Here is a 20,825-nt window from a genome sequence, read left to right as displayed (position 1 = left end):
GATTGAATGAAGGTTTGACTAAATTACTGACTGATTGTCTGATTGTCTGATTGCTTAACTTACTGACTGATGGCCCAAACCATACCAACCAAAAGGCAGACAGTTTTGACTGCAGTTACTAGAACTACCAAATTTTCAAAGTGTACTCCGGTCTTCCAAATATTCGATCTAACTTCTATGATATTTTGAAAGCTGCTAGCTTATAATACTAATAATATCTACAAATATTGAAAACTCTCCAACTTACCACAGTGTGCAGTGTCCATATGTGTGCAGTAACCGCCAAGGAAAAAGATCATGTTGCTTTCTTAATATCTTGAATTTCATTTTATTCATTTTATTCCAATCGCTGGCTGACCCTAGTATATAGTGGGTCAAATGCTCGCTTAGTAGCCTTCACATAGTAGTTACCATTTATCTTTTCATTTTAAATCAGTTTTTCAGCTTTTACTGTACCATGCTCTGCGCTCGATCTCAATCGAATCAATCATCGCTTTGGCTAACTGGGCTGTATATATATACTATATGTTTTTGGCATACCTTACATACAAATACACACACATATCAATTATCAATTTAATGCATAACTTAAGTTAAATAACAATCACATTTACTTATTATGTTTTTTGTTTTTTTTTTTTTGTTTTTTTACTTTTTTCTCTTTATGTTTTTCATTTCCATTTACTTTTCTTTTCTGTGTTCGTTTGGCTTTATTATTCTTATTAAAAAAAAAAAAAACTGGCACATGCCTAGATTTATGTTTCTATATAGGATTATATAAGTATATCATATATCAATCATTATCATATATATATTTTCTTGTTTTGTGCCTGCTTCGTACAAACAAATTGTCAATAAAACAATTGGAAACAATCGAATTAACAAAAAACTTAAAAATCTGTCGTTCGTTCGTTTTTGAACCGATCGGAACCGATCTATATAACTTGCTATATCCTTTGGGTATTGCATATATAATTCTCTACTTGTAAAAAAAAAAACAAAAAAAAACGAGTGCCACTTGCAGTGCACGCATTTTTCTTAATTTTCTTTGAATTAATTATCATTTATCTTTAATTGCTATAATATTTTTTTTATTTTATTTTAATATTTTTCTGGAAATCTCGAGTTTTATTTAATAAATGTTTTACGTCTATTTATTTAGAGAATTCTTTTCTTTTCATTTCTGTTCTTTTCTTTTTATTTTCTTGTGTTGTATGACTTTGCTTTTTTCTCTTTTTTACCATTTACCATTTTACCATTTATTGAATATTTAATTGTTTATCTTAGTTACACTTAGCACATCAATATTTAGTTTATGTTATGTTCTGAATTTGAAGTCCTGTGTTTTTTTTTGTTTTTGTTTGTTTATAGTTTACGTATTGTTTACCAAAAGAAAACTATTTGCTAGTCGCTAGTTGTTCAAGGATTACACGAGATGCTCACGTATCGTATTTGTATAAGTAAAGTTCTTATAGATTGTATAAATTGTTATTGTAAATTGTGTGTTTGTCTTCTTCTATATAAATTTCGGCACATTTGATTACTCTTCACAAAATGAAATGAAATATAGTAAATGTCAAAGAATATCGGAGTACGACTTGTAAACACGCTGTGCACGCAAAATGTGCCAAATGTGTGTAGATTCCCCTAATTCTTCAGATGCGAACAGTTGACACATTCAAAAAGTCAACATATCAAATTTGACAGCTCTAGCTCTGGTGAAAGCTGAGTTCACTGGGTTAGTTGCTCTGCTATAATGTTGGTATATTTTGCTGAACTCTTGGATAAGCACAACTGAGATCCTCAATAATCGGCATATCAAATTTGACAGCTCTAGCTCTGGTAAAAGCTGAGTTCACTGGGTTAGTTGCTCTGCTATAATGTTGGTATATTTTGCTGAACTCTTGGATAAGCACAACTGAGATCCTCAATAATCGGCATATCAAATTTGACAGCTCTAGCTCTGGTGAAAGCTGAGTTCACTGGGTTAGTTGCTCTGCTATAATGTTGGTATATTTTGCTGAACTCTTGGATAAGCACAACTGAGATCCTCAATAATCGGCATATCAAATTTGACAGCTCTAGCTCTGGTGAAGGCTGAGTTCACTGGGTTAGTTGCTCAAATGATGGGCGCTCTTTGCAGGGCTTTCGTTTGCAAAGAGTTGGGTGCGAAATTAGTCAGCATACCAAAAATCAAAGCTCTAGCGCGCTTAGTTGCCGAGTTCAATGGGTTGGTTGCCCTCCGAAAGGTTGGTATATTTTGCTGAACTCTTGGATAAGCACAACTGAGATCCTCAATAATCGGCATATCAAATTTGACAGCTCTAGCTCTGGTGAAAGCTGAGTTCACTGGGTTAGTTGCTCAATTAAAGGGCGCTCTTTGCAAGGCTTTCGTTTGCAGAGAGCTGGGTGCGAAATTAGTCAGCATACCAAAACTCAAAGCTTTAGCGCATTCACTGAGTTGGTTCCTGCCATAAAATGTTGTTATATTTGTTTAAGCTCTTCGATATGCACAACTAAGACCCTAAAAAGATAGCATAACGTAATTTGACAGCGCTGGAGCTCCAAAAAAAAATAGTCGATTACAATGGGTTAGTTGCTTTGATTAAGAATGCGCAATCGAAATGTATGTGCAAACAATTAAAATGTATTATTTATGCATTTTATGGCATTGTTTTCGGGGGGACATTATTATACTTGTTGTCAAGGGATTCGTTTCGGCTGTGGCTTATTTGTAGTTATTTTGTAGTTAGACATTGAAATATCATTGACAATTATCAAATAGACAAACAATTAATTATGTTTTATTTTTTCAATATCAATCGCATTTGAATATATATATTTTTTTTTTGTGTTTTTTTTCTTTTCTTTTTGTTTCTATCAATATTTGAAAAATCAACAAACAGTTAATTGGAAAAATTGAAAATTCTTTTGCTACGCTCACGCATTCATATTCATATTCATATTTATATTTAGTTTTTGTTTTTGGATTATTTTATGCTGCCTAACGCTTAGCCTAGCCTAAACATCTGTCTATGTGTATGTGTGTGTGTGTGTGTGTGTGTGTGTGTGTGTGTGTGTGTGTGTGTGGGCGCATGCTTCGACTTTTGTTTTTGGACACAAAAAAAAAATACCTCTTCGATCGATCTCTAAATAGCTTAGATATTAGATATTATATTGAGTACTCGCGAATATCGTAACTGCAACGCGTGTTGCTCTTCTTCTTCTTGCCAGTTGCTGCTGCTTCTTCTTCTTCTACTATTTTCTTCTTCTTCTTCTACTTCTGCTTACCTTCAATGCGCGTTGCCAGCTGTTGCTCTTCAGCCTCTTGCTCTAGACTTTTGCTGCTGCTTCTTCTTCTTAACTGCCATTCACATCGACTGCCATGGGCTGTGCAACCGGATGGAGGCCATTGCTGAGACTGCCGGCGCACAGCGTGGAGCCGCCGCTGGCCACCGGCGAGCCGCTGGGCGTGGCAGGCGGCGAGGCGGGCGGCGTCAATGTGGATGGCTCCTGGCCCCCAGTTTCAGTTATTGGTGGTGCATTGCTGGCGATGATTTTGCCATTGGCTAGCTTCATTATTGGCTTCTGCTCCGGTTGCTCCTCCTTCTCTGGCTCCTGCTCCTGCTGCTTCTCCTGCTCCTCCTCCTCCTCCTCCTCCTCGTTGTGTACGCTGACATTTGGTGCCTCATTCAGCGGCGGCGGCGGTGGCGGCGGTAATGAATCCAATTGGTTCGATTCGTTTAGCGTAAAATCGTTGAGCTCCTTAATCTCCTCGGTGGAGGGCGGCGCCGGCAGGCTCATCAAGCTGTCATAGCCATTTTCCGGCTCCTCCCTGGGCTGCTCCTGAGCTGTCGACTCCTGCCCAGCCGCAGCTCCCTCTTCTAGTGCCACCGGCTGCTCTGGGGCATTGCCGAAGGCGGCGGGTGCCGGCACCGGTGGCTCCTCCAGCTGTGACTGCGGCTCCTGGTCATTATCGGTGGTTTCCTGGCCGGCGATTAGCTGAGCGCTGAGCAAGAGTGGCGAGCCCTGGGCATAGCCGGGCTGCTCGATGACATAGAGCTCCTGGTTGCCATAGGAGTAGCGTTTGTTTGAGTCACTCGAGGAGCTGGAGCTGAGATCCGACTGGGACAGTCCGGTTAGCGATGGCATCGGCTGCGGCTCCTCGTCGTCGGCCGGTTCCTCCTCGGGCAGCAGCTGCTCCTCCTCAATGAGCTGCAGGCCAACAGCACCGACTCCAATTCCGACTCCGGCTCCGGCTCCAACTCCGACTGGCAACGAGGGATTGGCAAAATCGCTGGGTGGCGCATGGATCTGCACCTGCTCATGACTGGGCGGCAAGCTCCGCTCGACCAGCGCCGCCGCCTGCTTGGTGTTCGTATCGAAGGGCAGCTCGGTAATGTCTATGCCGGCGGCGGCGGCGGCGTTGGCGGTGGCGGCGGGGCTATCCGGCGGCTGCTTGGAATCGATGCCGCGCGCCACCTCAACCACGAAGACGCCGTCCTTGTCCGTGTGCATCTTGGTCTCGCGTGCGTTGCGTGAAATGTCCTGCATTTCGGGGCGAGAAGAGGAAAGGAGACCGGCATATGAGGTACTGGCGGTGGCGGGAACGGGGCGAACGTAGCAGGCAACAACAATGACAGGAACAACAACAGCAACGATTTGTGGGCAGGGGGGAGGGAAGGGGGGTGGGGTAGGCCACAAGCGGCGGCAGCAGGCGGACAAATCGTGCAGCTGCCATGCGGAAAGTGCCGAAAATTGCATTTGCATATGCTTTGGCTTGTGGCACATTTACACCTCATACACAGTTAGACAGAGAGAGTGTGTGTGAGAGAGAGAGAGAGAGAGGGGGAGAGAGGGGGAGAGTGGGAGTAAGACAGAGAGCAGGTGTGTGGGGAACAGGGGTGTGACTGTGGCTTGCAGCGGATATCCTGGGCTGGGCTGCTTGACAAATAGCTGAGACTCGAAGCCCAAAGGATGACAGGAAGACAAACGGCCAACAACAAGTGCTCCAATCGCGGCTGCTCGAACAGCAAATACCCTGCACCCAATAGACAAACTAAGAAGAAACATCGGATAACTCGATGGATATAATTGAAAACCGAGAGACTCGAGCTTTCGAGTGTCGACAAAACTAATTTCGAACTGCTCGAGTCAGCAACATGTTCGAGTTCGAACTGCTCGAGTCAGCAACATGTTCGAGCTCGAACTGCTCGAACAGCAACATGTTCGAGCTCGAACTGCTTAATGCTGTATAAACATATTCTAACGTTCTTCCACCGGATACACATATCTCTTCTAATCTTTCCATTGGGTACAGGGTATAGAAACAAACGTTGGGAGTGGGAGAGAGGGCAATAAACGTGCGGATGCCAGCAAGTGGATGCCCAAAGGATGCACCAGCTGCAGTTGAAGGACACAAATTGCAAACAAGAGTTTCAAGAGGAAACGAGACAGCAAGCGCACTCTATTTACAGCTGTCGCTTTGGTGCTCAATCAGCTATTGATTGATGCTCGTTACTCTGGCGTAACATCAAGAGTTGATTGATTAGAAAAGGAACAGGTTGTTGCGCTGTCTCTTTCGCTCTCAAGTTACTTTAGTCTTGAAGAGATAGGGGGAAGAGAGAGAGAGAGAGAGTAAGAGACAAGAAGCGAAATATATACAGGTATGTGAACAATAGAGCTTTCTCTATCTCTGTCCCTCTCCAACTCGTTTAGGGAGACAACTATTTACACATTTCAGAGTCAAAAGAGCGAAAGAGACGGTTACCATCAAAATTACAACAATGGGAGTCGTTCGGGCTGAAAGAGCAGGCAGACAACAACACAACAACACAACAACAACGGCAATCAATCAGTCAATCAATCAGTGCTACGACAACAACATCAACAACAGATACAAAGACGGAGATAATAACTACATGAGAGTGCGACAAAGTATTGTATGAGTTAGACAGAGAGCGAGAGACAAACAGTTAGAGATGCGAGCAAAAGACGATAAGAAGCGAGCAAAAAGAGAGACAAATATTTGACAAAATACAGTTATTAAGATGCACAAAAATCCGCGGAGAGAGCGCTTATAAGTGTTCCGGAACTAGCCAGACAACTGTGAGCTTGTGCAAGTGAGCTAGTTCACAAAGAATGAGTAAAGTAATGTAAAAAAAAAATTAAATCTTCCATTAACTAGTTCAGTTGACTTGGATAGCCATTGGAAATTTGTAACATGAGCTTATTTGGTACTCAGTAGTTAAACAAACCACAACTTTGATTTTAAGCTGGTTCCATGAACTAGTTTATGGACTCTAGACCACTGTTTCTGGCAGCTAATTGAGGAAATTTTAAACAAAGGCTGATTTTGAACAACTTTAAATAGTACCTATCCTATCTAAAGAATCTGAGGAACTAGTTCCCATAGAAACTAGCTCGCATTGTAAGCGCGAACTAGTTCAGCGCTCCGGCATTAGCAAAGCTAAGTGATATTCTCGCTAAAACTTTCATATTGGCATAACTTAAATGTCTAGCTGGTTCCATGAACAAGTTCCATTGCTGGCTCACATAGTTTAAAGAGCAACATTCAAACAAAGACTGACTTTGTGAAGATATTAATAATTTCGAACTTAATCTTTATCTAAACTCAAGTGTTGGTCTAGAGATTCTAAGGAACTAGTTCTCATTAAGACGTTCCCATTGTAAACGCGAACTAGTTCAGCGCTCCGGCATTAGAAAAGCTCAATAAATGATATATTTCCGCAAAGAACTTCTCGATAAAACTTTCGTATTGGCATAAATTAAATGTCTAGCTGGTTCCATGAACAAGTTCCATTGCTGGTTCACATAGTTTAAAGAGTAACATTCAAACAAAGACTGACTTTGTGAAGATATTAATAATTTCGAACTTAATCTTTATCTAAACTCAAGTGTTGGTCTAAAGATTCTAAGGAACTAGTAAACGCGAACTAGTTCAGCGCTCCGGCATTAGAAAAGCTCATTTACTTTCCGCAAAGAACTTCACGATAAAATTTTCGTATTGGCATAACTTAAATGTCTAGCTGGTTCCATGAACAGGATCCATTGCTGGTTCACTTAGTAAAGTAACATAAAGGCTGAATTTAAGAAGAGATTAATAATTTCTAACTTAATCTTTATCTAAACTCAAGTGTTAAGAACTAATTCACAGAGAAATGAACCACTCTCCTTATGATGTAATTGTGCATCTATAACTATATAAGGTAATTGCAGTGCGAGTAAAAGAGACGACAACGACAAAAGACATGACAAACAGTAGAGCAGCTTAACAGCTGTTAGCTAACAGCTGTTAACGCTGTTCACAGTTGAACTTACATGGCGCTCTTCGGTGACAACAATCAGATGATTATCTTTGAGCGTCATCTTTGTGACGGAACCACTGAACGCGAACGCAGCGCTCGCCAATGTGGGCGTGGCAGCGCCCGTCGATGTGGGCGTCTGTATATCTGGGCGCGCATCAAATTGAAACTCGATGCGCTGCACGCCGCTGGCCAGGGCCAAGGACATGGACCGAATCATATCTGCATTTCGATTCGAGTCCGGATTCAGTTCCGGACTCGAAAACGGATTCGGATTCAGATTCACGTGTTGAATGCTCAGCTGCGATATTGGCGACGAGAAGGATGCGACCGAGCAGGACGACGACTGTAAAGTAACAGAGTGAACACAGGCTTTTAGTGAACTCACACACACACACACACACACACACACACATAGACACGTGCACACACACACACACACACACACACACAGCAGCTGAGCGACGCAGAGCTCGAGTCAAAGTTGAACTAGTTTTAAGCCGCGCAACTATTTGAATGCAATTAAGTTACGCGGAGGCAAATTCGCGATTTGACGCAACATTTTTGGCATTGTTTGCAGTTTGGGAAAAAGGCGGCGGCGAGATGGGCGTGGCCGAAGCGTGGCGCCGTGAGAAAATTGTCCCCACACTTGACGGCATTTGCCTTCGCATTTCAATTGAAGTTTTGTTTGTTGCGTTTCTTCTTTCATCTACAACTTCAACGCCTGCTGCTGTTGCTTTCTCATCATCATCTTCAACAACTTGATCATCATCATCATCATCATCATCATCATCATCATCATCATCATCATCGTCGTCGTTAGCTTCCACAGCCGCTTTATCATCTAGTTGGGCGCACTTACCTCATTCTTGGAATCCTGGCCCTGTTCGCTGTCATCGCCAGCGGCACTCGAAGCCGCATTCTTGTTCATCAAATAACTACAAAGAGAAATAGAGAGAGAGAGAGAGAGAGAGGGAGAGTGAGAGTGAGAGAGTTAGAGACGGAGAGACAGTGAATAGTAAGTGAGTTGGCATCATTATAATATCCCATGCATATTAAATGTGCGCGAAATGCAAGTGGAATGCACCAAATTTGTTGCCTACTTTCTGCTGCAAACATGAATGTTTGCCCCAGTGCTGCCCATCTGTTCGAAAATAACGAGTAACAACAGAGTGCTACCCATCTGTTTAAAGAAGAGATGGAGATACATAGAAACTAGGGAAACATTGAGTGGACCTTGCATGTCTTTAATGACAGAAATGTTTGAGCTCTTGTGTTATAGTGCTGCCCATCTGTTCGAAAATAACGAGTAGAGCAGCCCATCTGTTTAAAGAAGAGATGGAGATATATAGAAACTAGGGAAACATTGAGTGGACCTTGCATGTCTTTAATGACAGAAATGTTTGAGCTCTTGTGTTGAAGTGCTGCCCATCTGTTCGAAAATAATGAGTAGCTCCCATCTGTTTAAAGAAGAGATGGAGATACATAGAAACTAGGGAAACATTGAGTGGACTTTGCATGTCTTTAATGACAGAAATGTTTGAGCTCTTGTGTTGAAGTGCTGCCTATCTACTCAAACATAGTGAGTAGCAACAGAGTGCTGCCCATCTGCTTCTGGAAGAACTAGGGACACATATAAACTAAGGATCAAATGACTGTCTATGTGACTTTGTGGTTGTCTGTGTTCATTTGTTCAGTGCTGCCCATTAAGAAAGCAGCTTTCTCAAAAGCATCAGCCGCGAGAGAAGCACAAACAAGTCAACAACATGAATGCAACTTATCTACTTTTGCAGCGTGCTGACTATTGGCATATGTTTAGAACCCGAACAGCTGTCGATCTACTTAAAAAAGCTAAACAGGCTTACAGGAGGTTAAAGATGTAGACGTTAAAGTTACAAAGCACTTGACATGTTGCCGAAGTGCTGCCCAGCTGGCTAAAAAGAGTTTCAAAAGGAGCTAGCGAGAGTAGCGGGAGAAACTTGAATGCTTGGATAAATGAAGAACAGGTCGAGTGCTGCCCAGCTGCTAGAAAGAGCTGCCAAGCTAAGTTTCACAGCACGCTCAAGTGCTGCCCATCTGCAAGAAAAAAACAGATGGCGCAAAGTCAGCGCCATGATACTTTGGCAAATACTAAGCAGCACATGTCACCAGCTGTGCGTGTGTGTGTGTGTGTTTCACATGAGTAATAGAAAAGTTCTTTACACCTACCCCCCCCCAGTTCGTCAAGCAGACTTAAGAGACCTTCGCATTTAACTCTCGTTTTTAATGCGTTTCTCAGTGCAAATTGTCGCACACACACACACGCACACACACACGCACAACTAATTTCTCGTCTCGACAGTTTATTGTGCAATTTCCTTTTCAGCCTACACACACACGCACCTACCCGACGCCCCCTTCCTATCACTTGCTTGTGTGACCGCAAGCAACAACAACAACAATAAAAATTAAGAAGGAGAAGAAGAGGAAAAAAAACACTGGGAAAATTGATTTCCGCTGCCGCCGTCGTGTGGCACCTTTCTGTGGCACCTTTCTGTGGCAACTGGCAACTGGCAACTGGTTTGCGGTTGCCATTTTGACGTTTTATGCGTTTCCTTTGCGCTTCGGTTCGGTTCGGTTCCTTGTTAGCTTCAATGCCACTTGCCATCTTCATCATCTTCACTTGTCTCCCCCCCCCCCCCCATCCTCCTCCTCACCCTCTCTCTCTCTCTCTCTCTCTGTCTCTGTCTCTGTCTCTGTTGCTCTGGCGACTTCCGCTTCCGGCGCCTTGTGTCGACGCGCTCGTCTTTGATTTGTGGCGCCTTTAGGTTTTCGGGCCAGCTTTTATTCCGCCCGCCGGCCTCTCAGCCACTACCTGCCCCCTCCCCCGCCCGCCCGCCCGCACGCATGGCGTTCATTTTGTTTGGCATTTAGTGCCCGCATATAAAAAGGCAATGGCAACAAATTCCCATTTACGTGGCATGCTCGAGATTTATGTGTATCGCAGCAGCCTGTTCGTGGGGCGTGCCGTGTGAAGGGGGGGCGTGGCAGTTTAGAGCTGCCTGCCTGAAAGGATGTTGCGTGCTGACATTGCGTCACACCCCGTCGCCTCGTCCTGGCCCGAGTCACAGATTTGCTAGAAATAAAATGCCAGCATGAAGCTGATAAATGCGATTTGCCACGCCTCCCATCTACCAATAACTCCCATGTGTATGTGTGTGTGTGTGTGTGTGTGTGTGTGTGTGTGTGTGTGTGTTTGTCAGGTAACCCTTCGAGCACTTGGCAACTGACTGCAGCAGCTGCTGCTGCTGCTTCATCCTGCCTCAATTTGTCATTTGCTGCTGCGTGGCAAAGTCGCTTCTCGTTGCGCCTCGCTGCTTATTGCAGCAATTGCCACCATTTTGGCTTTCAAACAGACAGCCGCCCCCCTCCCCTGCCCCCCTACCACTCCGTTCCCCTTCCGGCAACTGCTTTGTGATCATTTTCAACTTCATTGAGCACACGCAATTATTTTTAAGTTCAAGGACAGCGCGTGATGAACTCTAGACACGGCCCTGCTGAAGCTCTAGGGGATTGTTGTCTGTTGTTTATTTAAATATTTATTGCACTCAGCTCAAGAGCTGCAGATGGAAGCCCGAATAAAGCAGCGATTTATTGCATCGCATGAGATAATCGTCTAGACTGGAAATCAATCTTTCGATATATCCAATCATTTGATATCGATCAACGATTTTTCCTACAGTTTCGAATATAATTTATAAAATGCAGAACAAAGCTTAGCCTATCTATTTGTCCCAACAATCCAATTGACAGATTGACTGACTGATTGACTGACTGATTGACTAACTAACTGATTCATTGACTGACTGACGGACTGTCTGACTGACTAACTGATTGATTGACTGACTCATTGACTGATTGACAGACTGACTGATCACTGATTAACTTCCTGACTGATTGACTGATGACTAAGTGTCTGACTTAATGACAAACTGATTGACTGATGACTGATTAGCTTCCTGACTGATTGACTGACTGGCTAACTAACTGACTGATTGACAGAGTGACTGACATACTGTTGGATTAAGTGACTGTCCGACTGATTCCCTTACTGACTCATGACTGATTGACATTGTCTGATTGATTGATGAATGACCAATTGATTGATGATTGACTATATAACTGACTGACTTTGTGACTGACCAGCTGCCTGATGACTGACTGATTAACCCACTGAGTGATTGACTGACTGACCGACTGATTGAAATATTGTCTGACTGATTGTCTGACTAGCTGACTGATGAACCACTGACTGATTGACACTGATTGATAGACTGAATGACTGACTGATTGACCAACTGAATGACTGATTGACATACTGTCTGATAGATGTACCAACAACCTGATAGATAGACTGATGACTGACTGATTGACATACTTTCTGACGGATTGACTGACAGACTATCTGATTGGTGTGCAAAATTGCTAGAAAGCAGTTGATTTAAAGCTTTGTTGTTTTAAACTTTCCACAGGCAAAAAATGTGTGGAGAAGAATTATTAAAAATGTTAAGCAAGGAAGTTGACCTGGTCATAGTCCGGAAATTGCCGGCTAGTGGCTTATATAGTATCAAATCCACTTAATGCAAGAATAAAATGTTTCTTCCTGAAACGAATTTACTTACCGTACGGCGCAGTACATGGACGTCAGGAGCGCAGCGGGCAGAATGACAATGATGAGGCCCATGGAAACGGCGAAGAGATTGAGAAAACCTGCAAAAGAAAAGGAAGACGGGAAAAGCAAGAAGCAGGGTCAGTCAATAGCCGAACAATGTCTGCACTCTAAACTCACCATCATAGTCGGCGAGCGGATCCTCCGAAAGGGCCGTGGCATTGCCCATGCGCTCCCCGTGCTGCAGGGGCGCCATGGCGGATGCACCACTCGAATCGGCATAGCCCCTGAGGCTCTCGTTGTGCTGCTGGAGCGTGGCGTTCAGTAGCTCCGCGACGGGCAGCTGCTCGCGATGCAGGTGACTGAAGCCGTGGCCAAATGTCTGGTGTCGGGCGACCTGTGCATCCTGCTGCTGCAGCCGATGGGCCGGACTCTCGAACGGATAGGAGCCCTCGACGCCATCAAAGCCGCCGCCGGCGCCATCGTCAATCAGATCGCCGCCATACTGAATGGAGCTCTCGATGACATCCGGATCGTTGCCCAGGCCCAAACCGTTGTTGCTCTCAATATCGTTCTCATAGATGCTGCGCCCCGCTCCAACCAGCTCGCCGGGCATATAGTCGATCTCCTTGAGCTCTATCTGCGGCGGCAGCTCCCCAATGACGGGCACTCCAATCGCCAAATCGGGCAGCACCGCCGGCTGTATGACAATGTCCGACTGCTGCGAGCTGGCGTGGCTCGGTGCTGACATCGTGGACGCCAGCGACTGCTGCTCCACCTCAATAACCGACTCACCCACATAGGTCACATCCAGCGGAGGAGCGCCATCTCCACCCCCGCCACTGCTGGGACTGCGCAGGATCTTTAGGGCGTCGGCGGTATGCTGCTGCGGCGAGAGTAGAATGTCCTCCTCATAGCGGGGCGTGGCAGCCGAACTGCGCTGCAGCTGCTGCTGCTGCTGGTCCAGGATGTAGCTGGCGGGAAAGAATTGATTCTCGAACTGGAGCTTGCGCTGCTGCTGCTCGTTGACAACGCTGCTGCCGCTGCTGGCGGTGGGCAGGGATTCGCCGACCTTGACCTCCGTGTTGGATATATAGAATATGGTGTCCGAGTCGCGATCGATGCTCGGCTTGCGCGGCGGCGGCGGCGGCGGTGGCAGCGGCGGCGGCGGCGGGCGTGGCAAGCCCTCAACGCTCTTCGTATCCGCCATAAAGAGCTCGTCGGCAGAATCGTGGGGCGGACGCACAGCCGGCGCCGGCGGCGCATCCGAGCGATACGGATAGCTGAACATGGGATTCAGATTCATGTGGTCGACGGCATCGCTGAACGTGTTCTCGGTGCTGTTGTCGCCGGCGCTGTTGTCGATGATCTCCACGACAAGTATCTCGTCGTTGGGCTTGCTGGCCTTTGTCTCGCTGGCCGCCGGCTGGCGGTAGGAGAACTCCAGATCTTCGCTCTCATTGCCAAAGGCTTCCGACACATTGATGTGTATCTCGATGGCCGCCGGCTCCGGTTTGTCCACCCCAACGCCCATAACAGCGCCCGCTGCGGCCTGTGTGGAGACATCGGCCCGATCGATTACGTATTGGGTGAAGCGCTCCTGGGCCACCGGTGAGCTGGGCGGCCTGGCGGTGCCCAGCGTCGGTTCCAGTGGCAGCGGATAGTAGCCACGGTTGTCCCGAAAATTGGTGGACGCCACAATCGAGTCGACCGTCGAGTCGTATACCTCGATTTGTATATCGGATATCTTGGATTCGGTGCGCGGCGGTGCTGGCAGCACCGCGTACCCCGCCACACTGATCTCGGCCGCCGCCATGGGCAGGCGTGTGGTGCTGCTCTGCTGCGGCTCCGGCACCTGGAAAACAGTTGTCGACAGCACCGATTGTGTGTGTGCGGCAGCTGCTGGCAGCGTGGTTGTAATTGTGGTTGTGCTGGAGCTGCTCTCCACATTCGATTCGAGCAAAGCTGTTGGCGCCAATATCTCCACGATGCGTCCCTGGCGCAGCTGCAGCTCAATGGAGTCCTCGTGCTCCTGCTGCTGCTGTTGGTGGTGGTTGGGTGTGGGTGCCAGTGGTTTCTTGAGCGGATGCACCACACTAAACGTTTTCTCGCCCATAAAAATGGGTCCCAAATAGCCATTGGGCACGGGCAACAGCGCGGCCGATTGGCTGCTTTCCAAGCTGCTGCCACTGCTGGTGCTGGTGGTGCTAGAGGTGCTGGTGGTGCTGCTGGTGGTGGTGGCTTCCGCAAAGTGTTGCTGCTGTAGCTGCTTCTTTTTGGTCAGCTTGCGTCCGTCGTGTCCATTGCCAGTTGGTGGTGCGGCTGTCATTTCCAGGTCCAGCAGCTGCACCACCGACTCCACTGGCTGTTGCAGTTGGCTTACATTCAAAGTGTTGCCGCCAGCAGCTGTGGTTGCTGCTGCTACTGCAGTTGTCGATGTTGCTGCTGTTGTTGTTGTTGTTGTTGCGGGCACTTGAAATACATTGGTGCTTGGCATGCTGCTTTCATTGACAGCAGCAACTGTTGCTGCTGTGCCTGCTGCTGCTGTTGTGATGACTGTATGCTGCTGCTGTTGCTGCAGCTCGTGTTGTTGCTGTTGCTCATGTTGCTGCTGCTGCAGCTCGTGTTGCTGCTGCTGCTGCTCATGTTGCTGTTGCGGCTGCTGCTCGAGCTGTTGCTCATGTTGCTGCTGCAGCTGTTGCTCATGTTGCTGCTGCTCATTTTGCTGCTCATGTTGCTGCTGCTGCTGCTCATGTTGCTCATGTTGCTCCTGCAGTTCATGTTGTTGCTGCTGCTCATGTTGCTGCTGCTGCTGCTCATGTTGCTGCTGCTGCTGCTCATGTTGCTGCTGCTGCTGCTGCTGCTCGAGTTGTTGCTCATGTTGCTGCTGCTGCTGTTGCTCATGTTGTTGCTCATATTGCTGCTGCAGCTGTTGCTCATGTTGTTGCTGCTCATTTTGCTGCTCATGTTGCTGCTGCTGCTGCTTATGTTGCTGCTGCTGCTGCTCATGTTGCTGCTGCTGCTGCTCATGTTGCTGCTGCTGCTCGAGTTGTTGCTCATGTTGCTCATGTTGCTGCTGTTGCTGCTGCTGCTGCTCGAGCTGTTGCTCACGTTGTTGCTCATGTTGCTGCAGTTCATGTTGTTGCTGCTGCTCATGTTGTTTCTGCTGCTGCTGCTCATGTTGCTGCTGCTTGGCAGCGACAATCAGTGTGGGCGTGTCGCCCTCAACGCCAAACTGTAGCTGCTGTGCGGCAGCTGCAACAGTTGCTGGCTTGGCTGGTGCTGCTTGCGCCTGGCCATTGCTGTTGGCCACCAGCAGCAACAGCAGCCATATTAACCGCAAGGCGGCAACACGTTGGCCACGCCCACAGCTGCTACATGCAGCAGCTGCCATGTTGCGGTTGCTGTTCTTGCTGTTGTTGTTACTGCTGTTGTTGCTGTTGCTGTTTCGTTTATTTTGATTATGCCTTTTGAGCTGCTCGTTTGCTCTGTGTTCTCTTGTTTTCTTATGTAAATTTAGTTTTGATTTTGCTTCGCTGACGCTGCGAAAGTTGCTGTTGCTGTTGCGGCTGCAACTGTTGTTGCCTTTGGCACTTAATTTCCCCTTTTGCACTGTTTGTTGTTGCTGCTGTTGTTGTTGTTGTTGTTGTTCATGTTGTCGTTGCTGTTGGCACTTGGCATTGTCGTGTAGCACTTCTGGCTGCTCGGCATCTTCGTCTTCGTCTTCATCAACATCTTCAGCAATCCGCGCAGCCGTCGCAGCTGTCGCCGCTTTCATTCATTCACTCAGTTGCCCAATATGCTGTACGTTGCTGTTGTTGCTGCTGCTGCTGTTGTTGTTGTTGTTGCTGTTACTGTTGCTGCTGCTGCGGCCATTTTCTGCGGCTGCAATGCCGCGGCTCTGCTTTGGACTGTGTTGCAACTGCTGCGGTCGCTGCGGTTGTTGCTGCTGTTGCTGCTGTTGCTGCTGTTGCCGGCGGGCGTCTTTCTCTTTGTTGGCACACAAATTTCAAGATACAAATAAAAATATATGTTAAGAAATAAAGGCATAAAATAAAAATGGCAGAGAAACGCTGCTGCTTTTAGCACTTAACGCGTCGCGTTGCGTCCTCCTTCGTCGTACTTTGCCCTCCCTTCGTTGTTCTTCTTATTTTTCTGTTCTCGCCTTTGCCTTGCTCTTCCAATGAGTTCTGCTTGAGTGGAAATAAAATTTAAAATAACGAAATGTGCTGCAACAACACAGTTGCTGCTGCTGCTGCTGCTGCTGCTGCTGCAATTGCTGCTGCTGTTGTGCTGGCAATGCAATAAAAAGTAATGCAGCGACGCGCCAAAGTGTGCAATGAAAAGAGGAGACGAGGAAAGCACAAAGCGAATGAAGCACCAAGTTAAAATAACGACCATAAATAATGCCAGCGAAACCAACTCCATGTTCCACAAATCGTTTTCGCCTCAATTTCGCCAATTACTTTAAATAGGCGCTTGAATAAGTGCTAAACAGTTTATTAAGATTGTTGTCACAGAACCAGTTCTTTTTCGAGTCGTGAACTTGGCTCAATTTACTTAAACAGCTATTGAATAGACGCTAATCAGTTAATTAGTGAACCCTACTAGTTCGATTCGGTGAACCAGTTCTTTTTCGAGTCGTGAACTTGACTCAATTTATTTTAACAGCTGTTGAATAAGTGCTTAACGATTTATTAAAATTTGTTGTCGCAAAATACCCCTCTCTATGTTCTTTGGAGTAAACCTTACTGGTTCAATTTTGGTGAACCAGTTCTTTTTCGAGTCGTAAACTTGGCTCAATTTATTTTAACAGCTATTGAATAAGAACTAAACAGTTTATTTATATTGTTGTCACAGACAACCCTGCTCTATATTCCTAGGAGTGAACCCTACAAGTTCACTTTGGTGAACCAGTTCAGTGGATCATCTTCGAGTCGCGCTCTTGGCTGAGTTCATGCACATCTATTCAATCGCTTACGAACAATGCAAACACTTTATTTTCAAGCTTTTATTTAACGAAAGAGTGAATCAAATGAGCGAACTAGTTCGCCAACAATTGCATAGACTTAGTAGTTCATTTGAATAACACATTCAATTGAACTTTGAGAGTATAAATCTTGATGAATATCAACGAATGATTCGACTAAACCATATGCCCATTTATCTACCTCTCATCATTTCGTTCTAGCTAGTCTCCAGCACTTTCTAGTTTATTTCACACACACACACACAAGCACGCACATACACACACACACACACACACACACACACACAAGCAGCCTCACTGCTTGCTGCGCAGTTCGCTTCTTCTTTCCTGTGCCTTATCTGCGCCAGACCCCGCACTATAAACAGTTCATGCTTGATTAACTCCGGCTTTAATAATCGCATCTTAATCAAACTTTCAGGGCTTACAAATGGCATTCAAATATGAGAAATTACCAAAGCCCAAGACTGTGCCGCCAAAAGTGCGTTATTAGTAGAGTTTTGGGTTGAACGAGGAAGATGACCAAAAAGTGAAATACTTTAGATCTGTGCATGCTAAAGGAGTATCTAGTTACCAACTTTGGTATATTAAGCTTTTATAATCATCGAGATTTTAGCAAAAACGTAATTTCAATAATGATTCTTATCGATTTTCTGGACTCTAGCTCTTGTATTTTACTAATATCTCATGGATGAATTTTAGATATTCATACGAAAAGTGAGACATAGAATTAAGATTGTAAGTGAAGTGGGAATTGAAATGCAGAAGAGTTCATCAAGCACTGTGACGGAAAAAGAATATTAAATAAAAGAAAACCTAAAATTAAATGAATATGAATTCAAATGTGATATCTTTTGGATGGGAAGAAGGGCAAGCAATAAGACGGGGAAGCGGGGAGAAGAAACTTCAACAATAACAATAACAATATTATAATTGCGCTTAACATACATGATGCCAAAAGTCTGCCAGAGCGTCGAACCAGCAAGCGAGAAGTTGCCGGTTCAAATTCAGCAAAAATGTTCAGTGTTTTTCTATATTTTTTTGGCCGTCAAATTTGGATTTGTTTGGGAAGCGGGGAGAAGAAACTTCAGCAAGAATATTATAATTGAGCTTAACATAGACGATGCCAAAAGTCTGCCAGAGCGTCGAACCAGCAAGCGAGAAGTTGCCGGTTCAAATTCAGCAAAAATGTTCAGTTTTTTTCTACATTTTTTTGGCCGTCAAATTTGGATTTTCCTTTTAGGAAAATCAAGACAAATTATGACAAGGAAAATGTGAAATTGTGCTAACGACAAAAGCGATGCGACGCCGGGTAATTTCCTTGTGCATTCAATGAACATATTTGGATTTTACATTTTGTCAAACACCTCAACAGAACAACAGCCGACAATAATTGGAAGTTCGTCAACAATGCAAACACAAATTGTGAAGCATGTAAAATGTCGTTTTGTTGCCAAAGCGAAAGAAATGAAACGAGTGGAAAATTTGATATTTTTTTTTTGTGGCTATGCGACAAGCATGAAGCATGAAACGATAATATGCTCTGAATGTGAATGTGAATGTGAATGTGAATGTGTGAAGGCATTTGATAGCAGCAAAATGTTCTGAAATTGAAAATGAAAACAAAATATGCCATCGAAATGCCAATTTCAAATGCTCCGCTCAGCTCCGGGCAACTTGTTCAAATTGTGAAAATTGCTCGTTTCGTTGCGCACGGCGAGGGGAGAGGGGGGGGGGAGGGGGGAGGGGGGATTCTTATTGCTTTTGTGTCGGCCGTTGTAAACCCGAAAATGCCATGCAAATTAAATATAAAGCCCGCAAAATGATTCGATTTCAACTCGAGCCAAAATCCAGCCGGCGGTTCAAAAAGGTTGCTTCAGCCCAATCGCTGTGCGGAACCCTTTCGGTTCGTCTCTAACCTCTCAAGCAAAAGGTTGCGGTTTCCTGTTTACGTTAACCAGCACCCATTTAATGGGCGCGGGGAGGGGGGGATGAGGGGCCATATCAGTGGCCATCCGCAGGCCACAAATAGCAGCTGCATTTGGCCATTGCCAGCACCGCAAAATCAACTACAAAGCAACAAGCACAGCAAATGATCATCATGATTATGGGGAGGGGAGTGAGGTTGAATGTGTGGGGAAGGGGAAGGTTGGGTGTGTGTGTGGGAGGGGTGTGGGAATAACTTACCTTAGGTGAGCACAGCGGCAGCTGTTGCTTTGCTGTGGATGGCTTCCGTTGGGCCCGCAAGGTAATCCAAGGGTCCTTGCGCAGCCTTTCAAGCTGACGCGCTTGCCAGTCACAATCACAATCAGTTCACAATAGTCTTAGCTTAGCACTGGAACAAAAAAAAGAAAAGCAAAATAGCCTCAGACTTGGCTTTTGGCCAGTTGCAACGCGCGGCACACGCCCGGACAACACCAACAACAACAACAACAAAAAATATTGCTCGGGCAGCAGCAACAGTCACAACAACAACAACAACAACAACAACAACAACAGCAGCAACAAGACGCGCGCCCAAAACTGTCAAGTTCAGATTCAGAAAATGTGCAAAATTTGTTTTTTTTTGTTTTTTTTTTCAATTTTTCCTCTTATCAAAATATTATTTTAATATTTAAAAAAAAAGAAAATTTTTAAATTTCTAAACTCTCAAAACTGAATTCAATATCTTTTTAGGGCATGAAAATGTTTTTTTCAAAATATTTAGCTAAGCTTCAACTTATTCCGATTTTTTTTATGCTGCTAACATATTAATTTAAAGTTTTTTACAGCTGACACATATTTTTTAAAATGTTTTTGTAACTCATAAAATTGTCAAACTAATTCACACTATTTGTTCCATTTTCTTTTTTAATTGTTTTTTTTTTTCTTAAATTAACTTGGAAAACTAGTTCAAGTTTTTTTTTAATTAAATTTTTTGTAACTCATAAACTTGTTCAAATATATTTAACATTTCTTTTTTTTTTATAAGCTTGCAAAATTTGATAAGTTAATTTGTTTTTAATATTTTTTGAAATTTGTAAATTTTTTGTTAAAATTCTTAAACTTTTAAAACTAATTCAAATATTTTTGTAAGTATTTTATTTGAAATTCGTAAGCTTGTCCAACTTGCACTTCATAATTTTTGAAATTCATAAACCTATCGATGCATAAACTTCTAAAACTTTTATTTCATAATGTTTTTATGTTTTCTTCACAATAAATTTTTCCAAGTTCTGTTCAACTGTCAATTCAATTTTTTTTTTATATATTTCATTTCCGTTGTGCAAATATTAATTTAATACATTTTTTTAGAACTTCTGCATATTAAATATTTTTTATTTATTTTAAAATATTTTCAATTTTTATACGTTACTTTTCAAATGTTCTAAACTTGATGTTGCTTTTTGCGGCGGCGTTTGTAAGCTTGTTATTTAGAAAAAAAAATAAAATAAAGAACTGTCCGAGGGTGGAGAGCGGGCCGAGGTGGGTTAGGTAAGTGCGGGTTGGTAGGTGGAGTGGGGGGGAAGGAGGGGGAGGGGGGGGCTTGGGATGGTTTGGCTGTGGTTTAGGAATTTTATCTCACGGCTGTTGTGTTGATTTATCCGTTGGCGTTGCCGCTGCTGCGTCCTTTAGCTCCGAATACCGTACGCAAACTGCGCAAATCGCATCGCATCCTTTGCTCTAAAAGGACGACTGGCGATTCGCCGATTGTGCCGAATTCGCCGATACACAGCTGTTGGCGGCGACGCTGCGTCGGCAGCGAAGCATCGTTCGGCAGCTGCGCACGTGCCTTCCGGTTGGTGTCTGCGCTAAGCGCAGTGTGACCAGACAGCACACATCCGTCTAAAACTATTCAATTGCCAGCTTGAGCCTGGCCAATTTC

At 44.7% G+C, this 20,825-nt stretch overlaps 2 protein-coding genes across 2 annotated transcripts; both read right to left on the bottom strand.

The window, feature by feature from the left end:
* Window positions 1–300: 300 nt before the first annotated feature.
* Window positions 301–14,562, bottom strand: LOC135440861 (uncharacterized). Its single transcript, XM_064700238.1, has 5 exons — window positions 12,154–14,562; window positions 11,987–12,074; window positions 8,188–8,263; window positions 7,342–7,671; window positions 301–4,548 (listed from the first exon to the last, which is right to left on the bottom strand). Exons 1-5 carry the CDS (start codon window positions 14,468–14,470, stop codon window positions 3,361–3,363), a joined length of 3,999 nt encoding a protein of 1,332 aa, XP_064556308.1. The 5' UTR covers window positions 14,471–14,562; the 3' UTR covers window positions 301–3,360.
* A 437-nt stretch (window positions 14,563–14,999) lies between these two features.
* Window positions 15,000–15,751, bottom strand: LOC135440811 (myb-like protein AA). The gene is made up of 2 exons (XM_064700175.1): window positions 15,085–15,751; window positions 15,000–15,013 (listed from the first exon to the last, which is right to left on the bottom strand). Exons 1-2 carry the CDS (start codon window positions 15,749–15,751, stop codon window positions 15,000–15,002), a joined length of 681 nt encoding a protein of 226 aa, XP_064556245.1.
* Window positions 15,752–20,825: the final 5,074 nt, after the last annotated feature.

The sequence above is a fragment of the Drosophila montana genome, unplaced genomic scaffold (assembly GCF_035044405.1).
Source record: "Drosophila montana isolate Dmon_TW-CO22-7 unplaced genomic scaffold, ASM3504440v1 contig_1687_1, whole genome shotgun sequence".
NCBI lineage: Eukaryota > Metazoa > Arthropoda > Insecta > Diptera > Drosophilidae > Drosophila > Drosophila montana.
The sequence above is the reverse complement of the archived record's forward strand: the minus strand, read 5'-3'. Positions and strand labels throughout refer to the sequence as shown.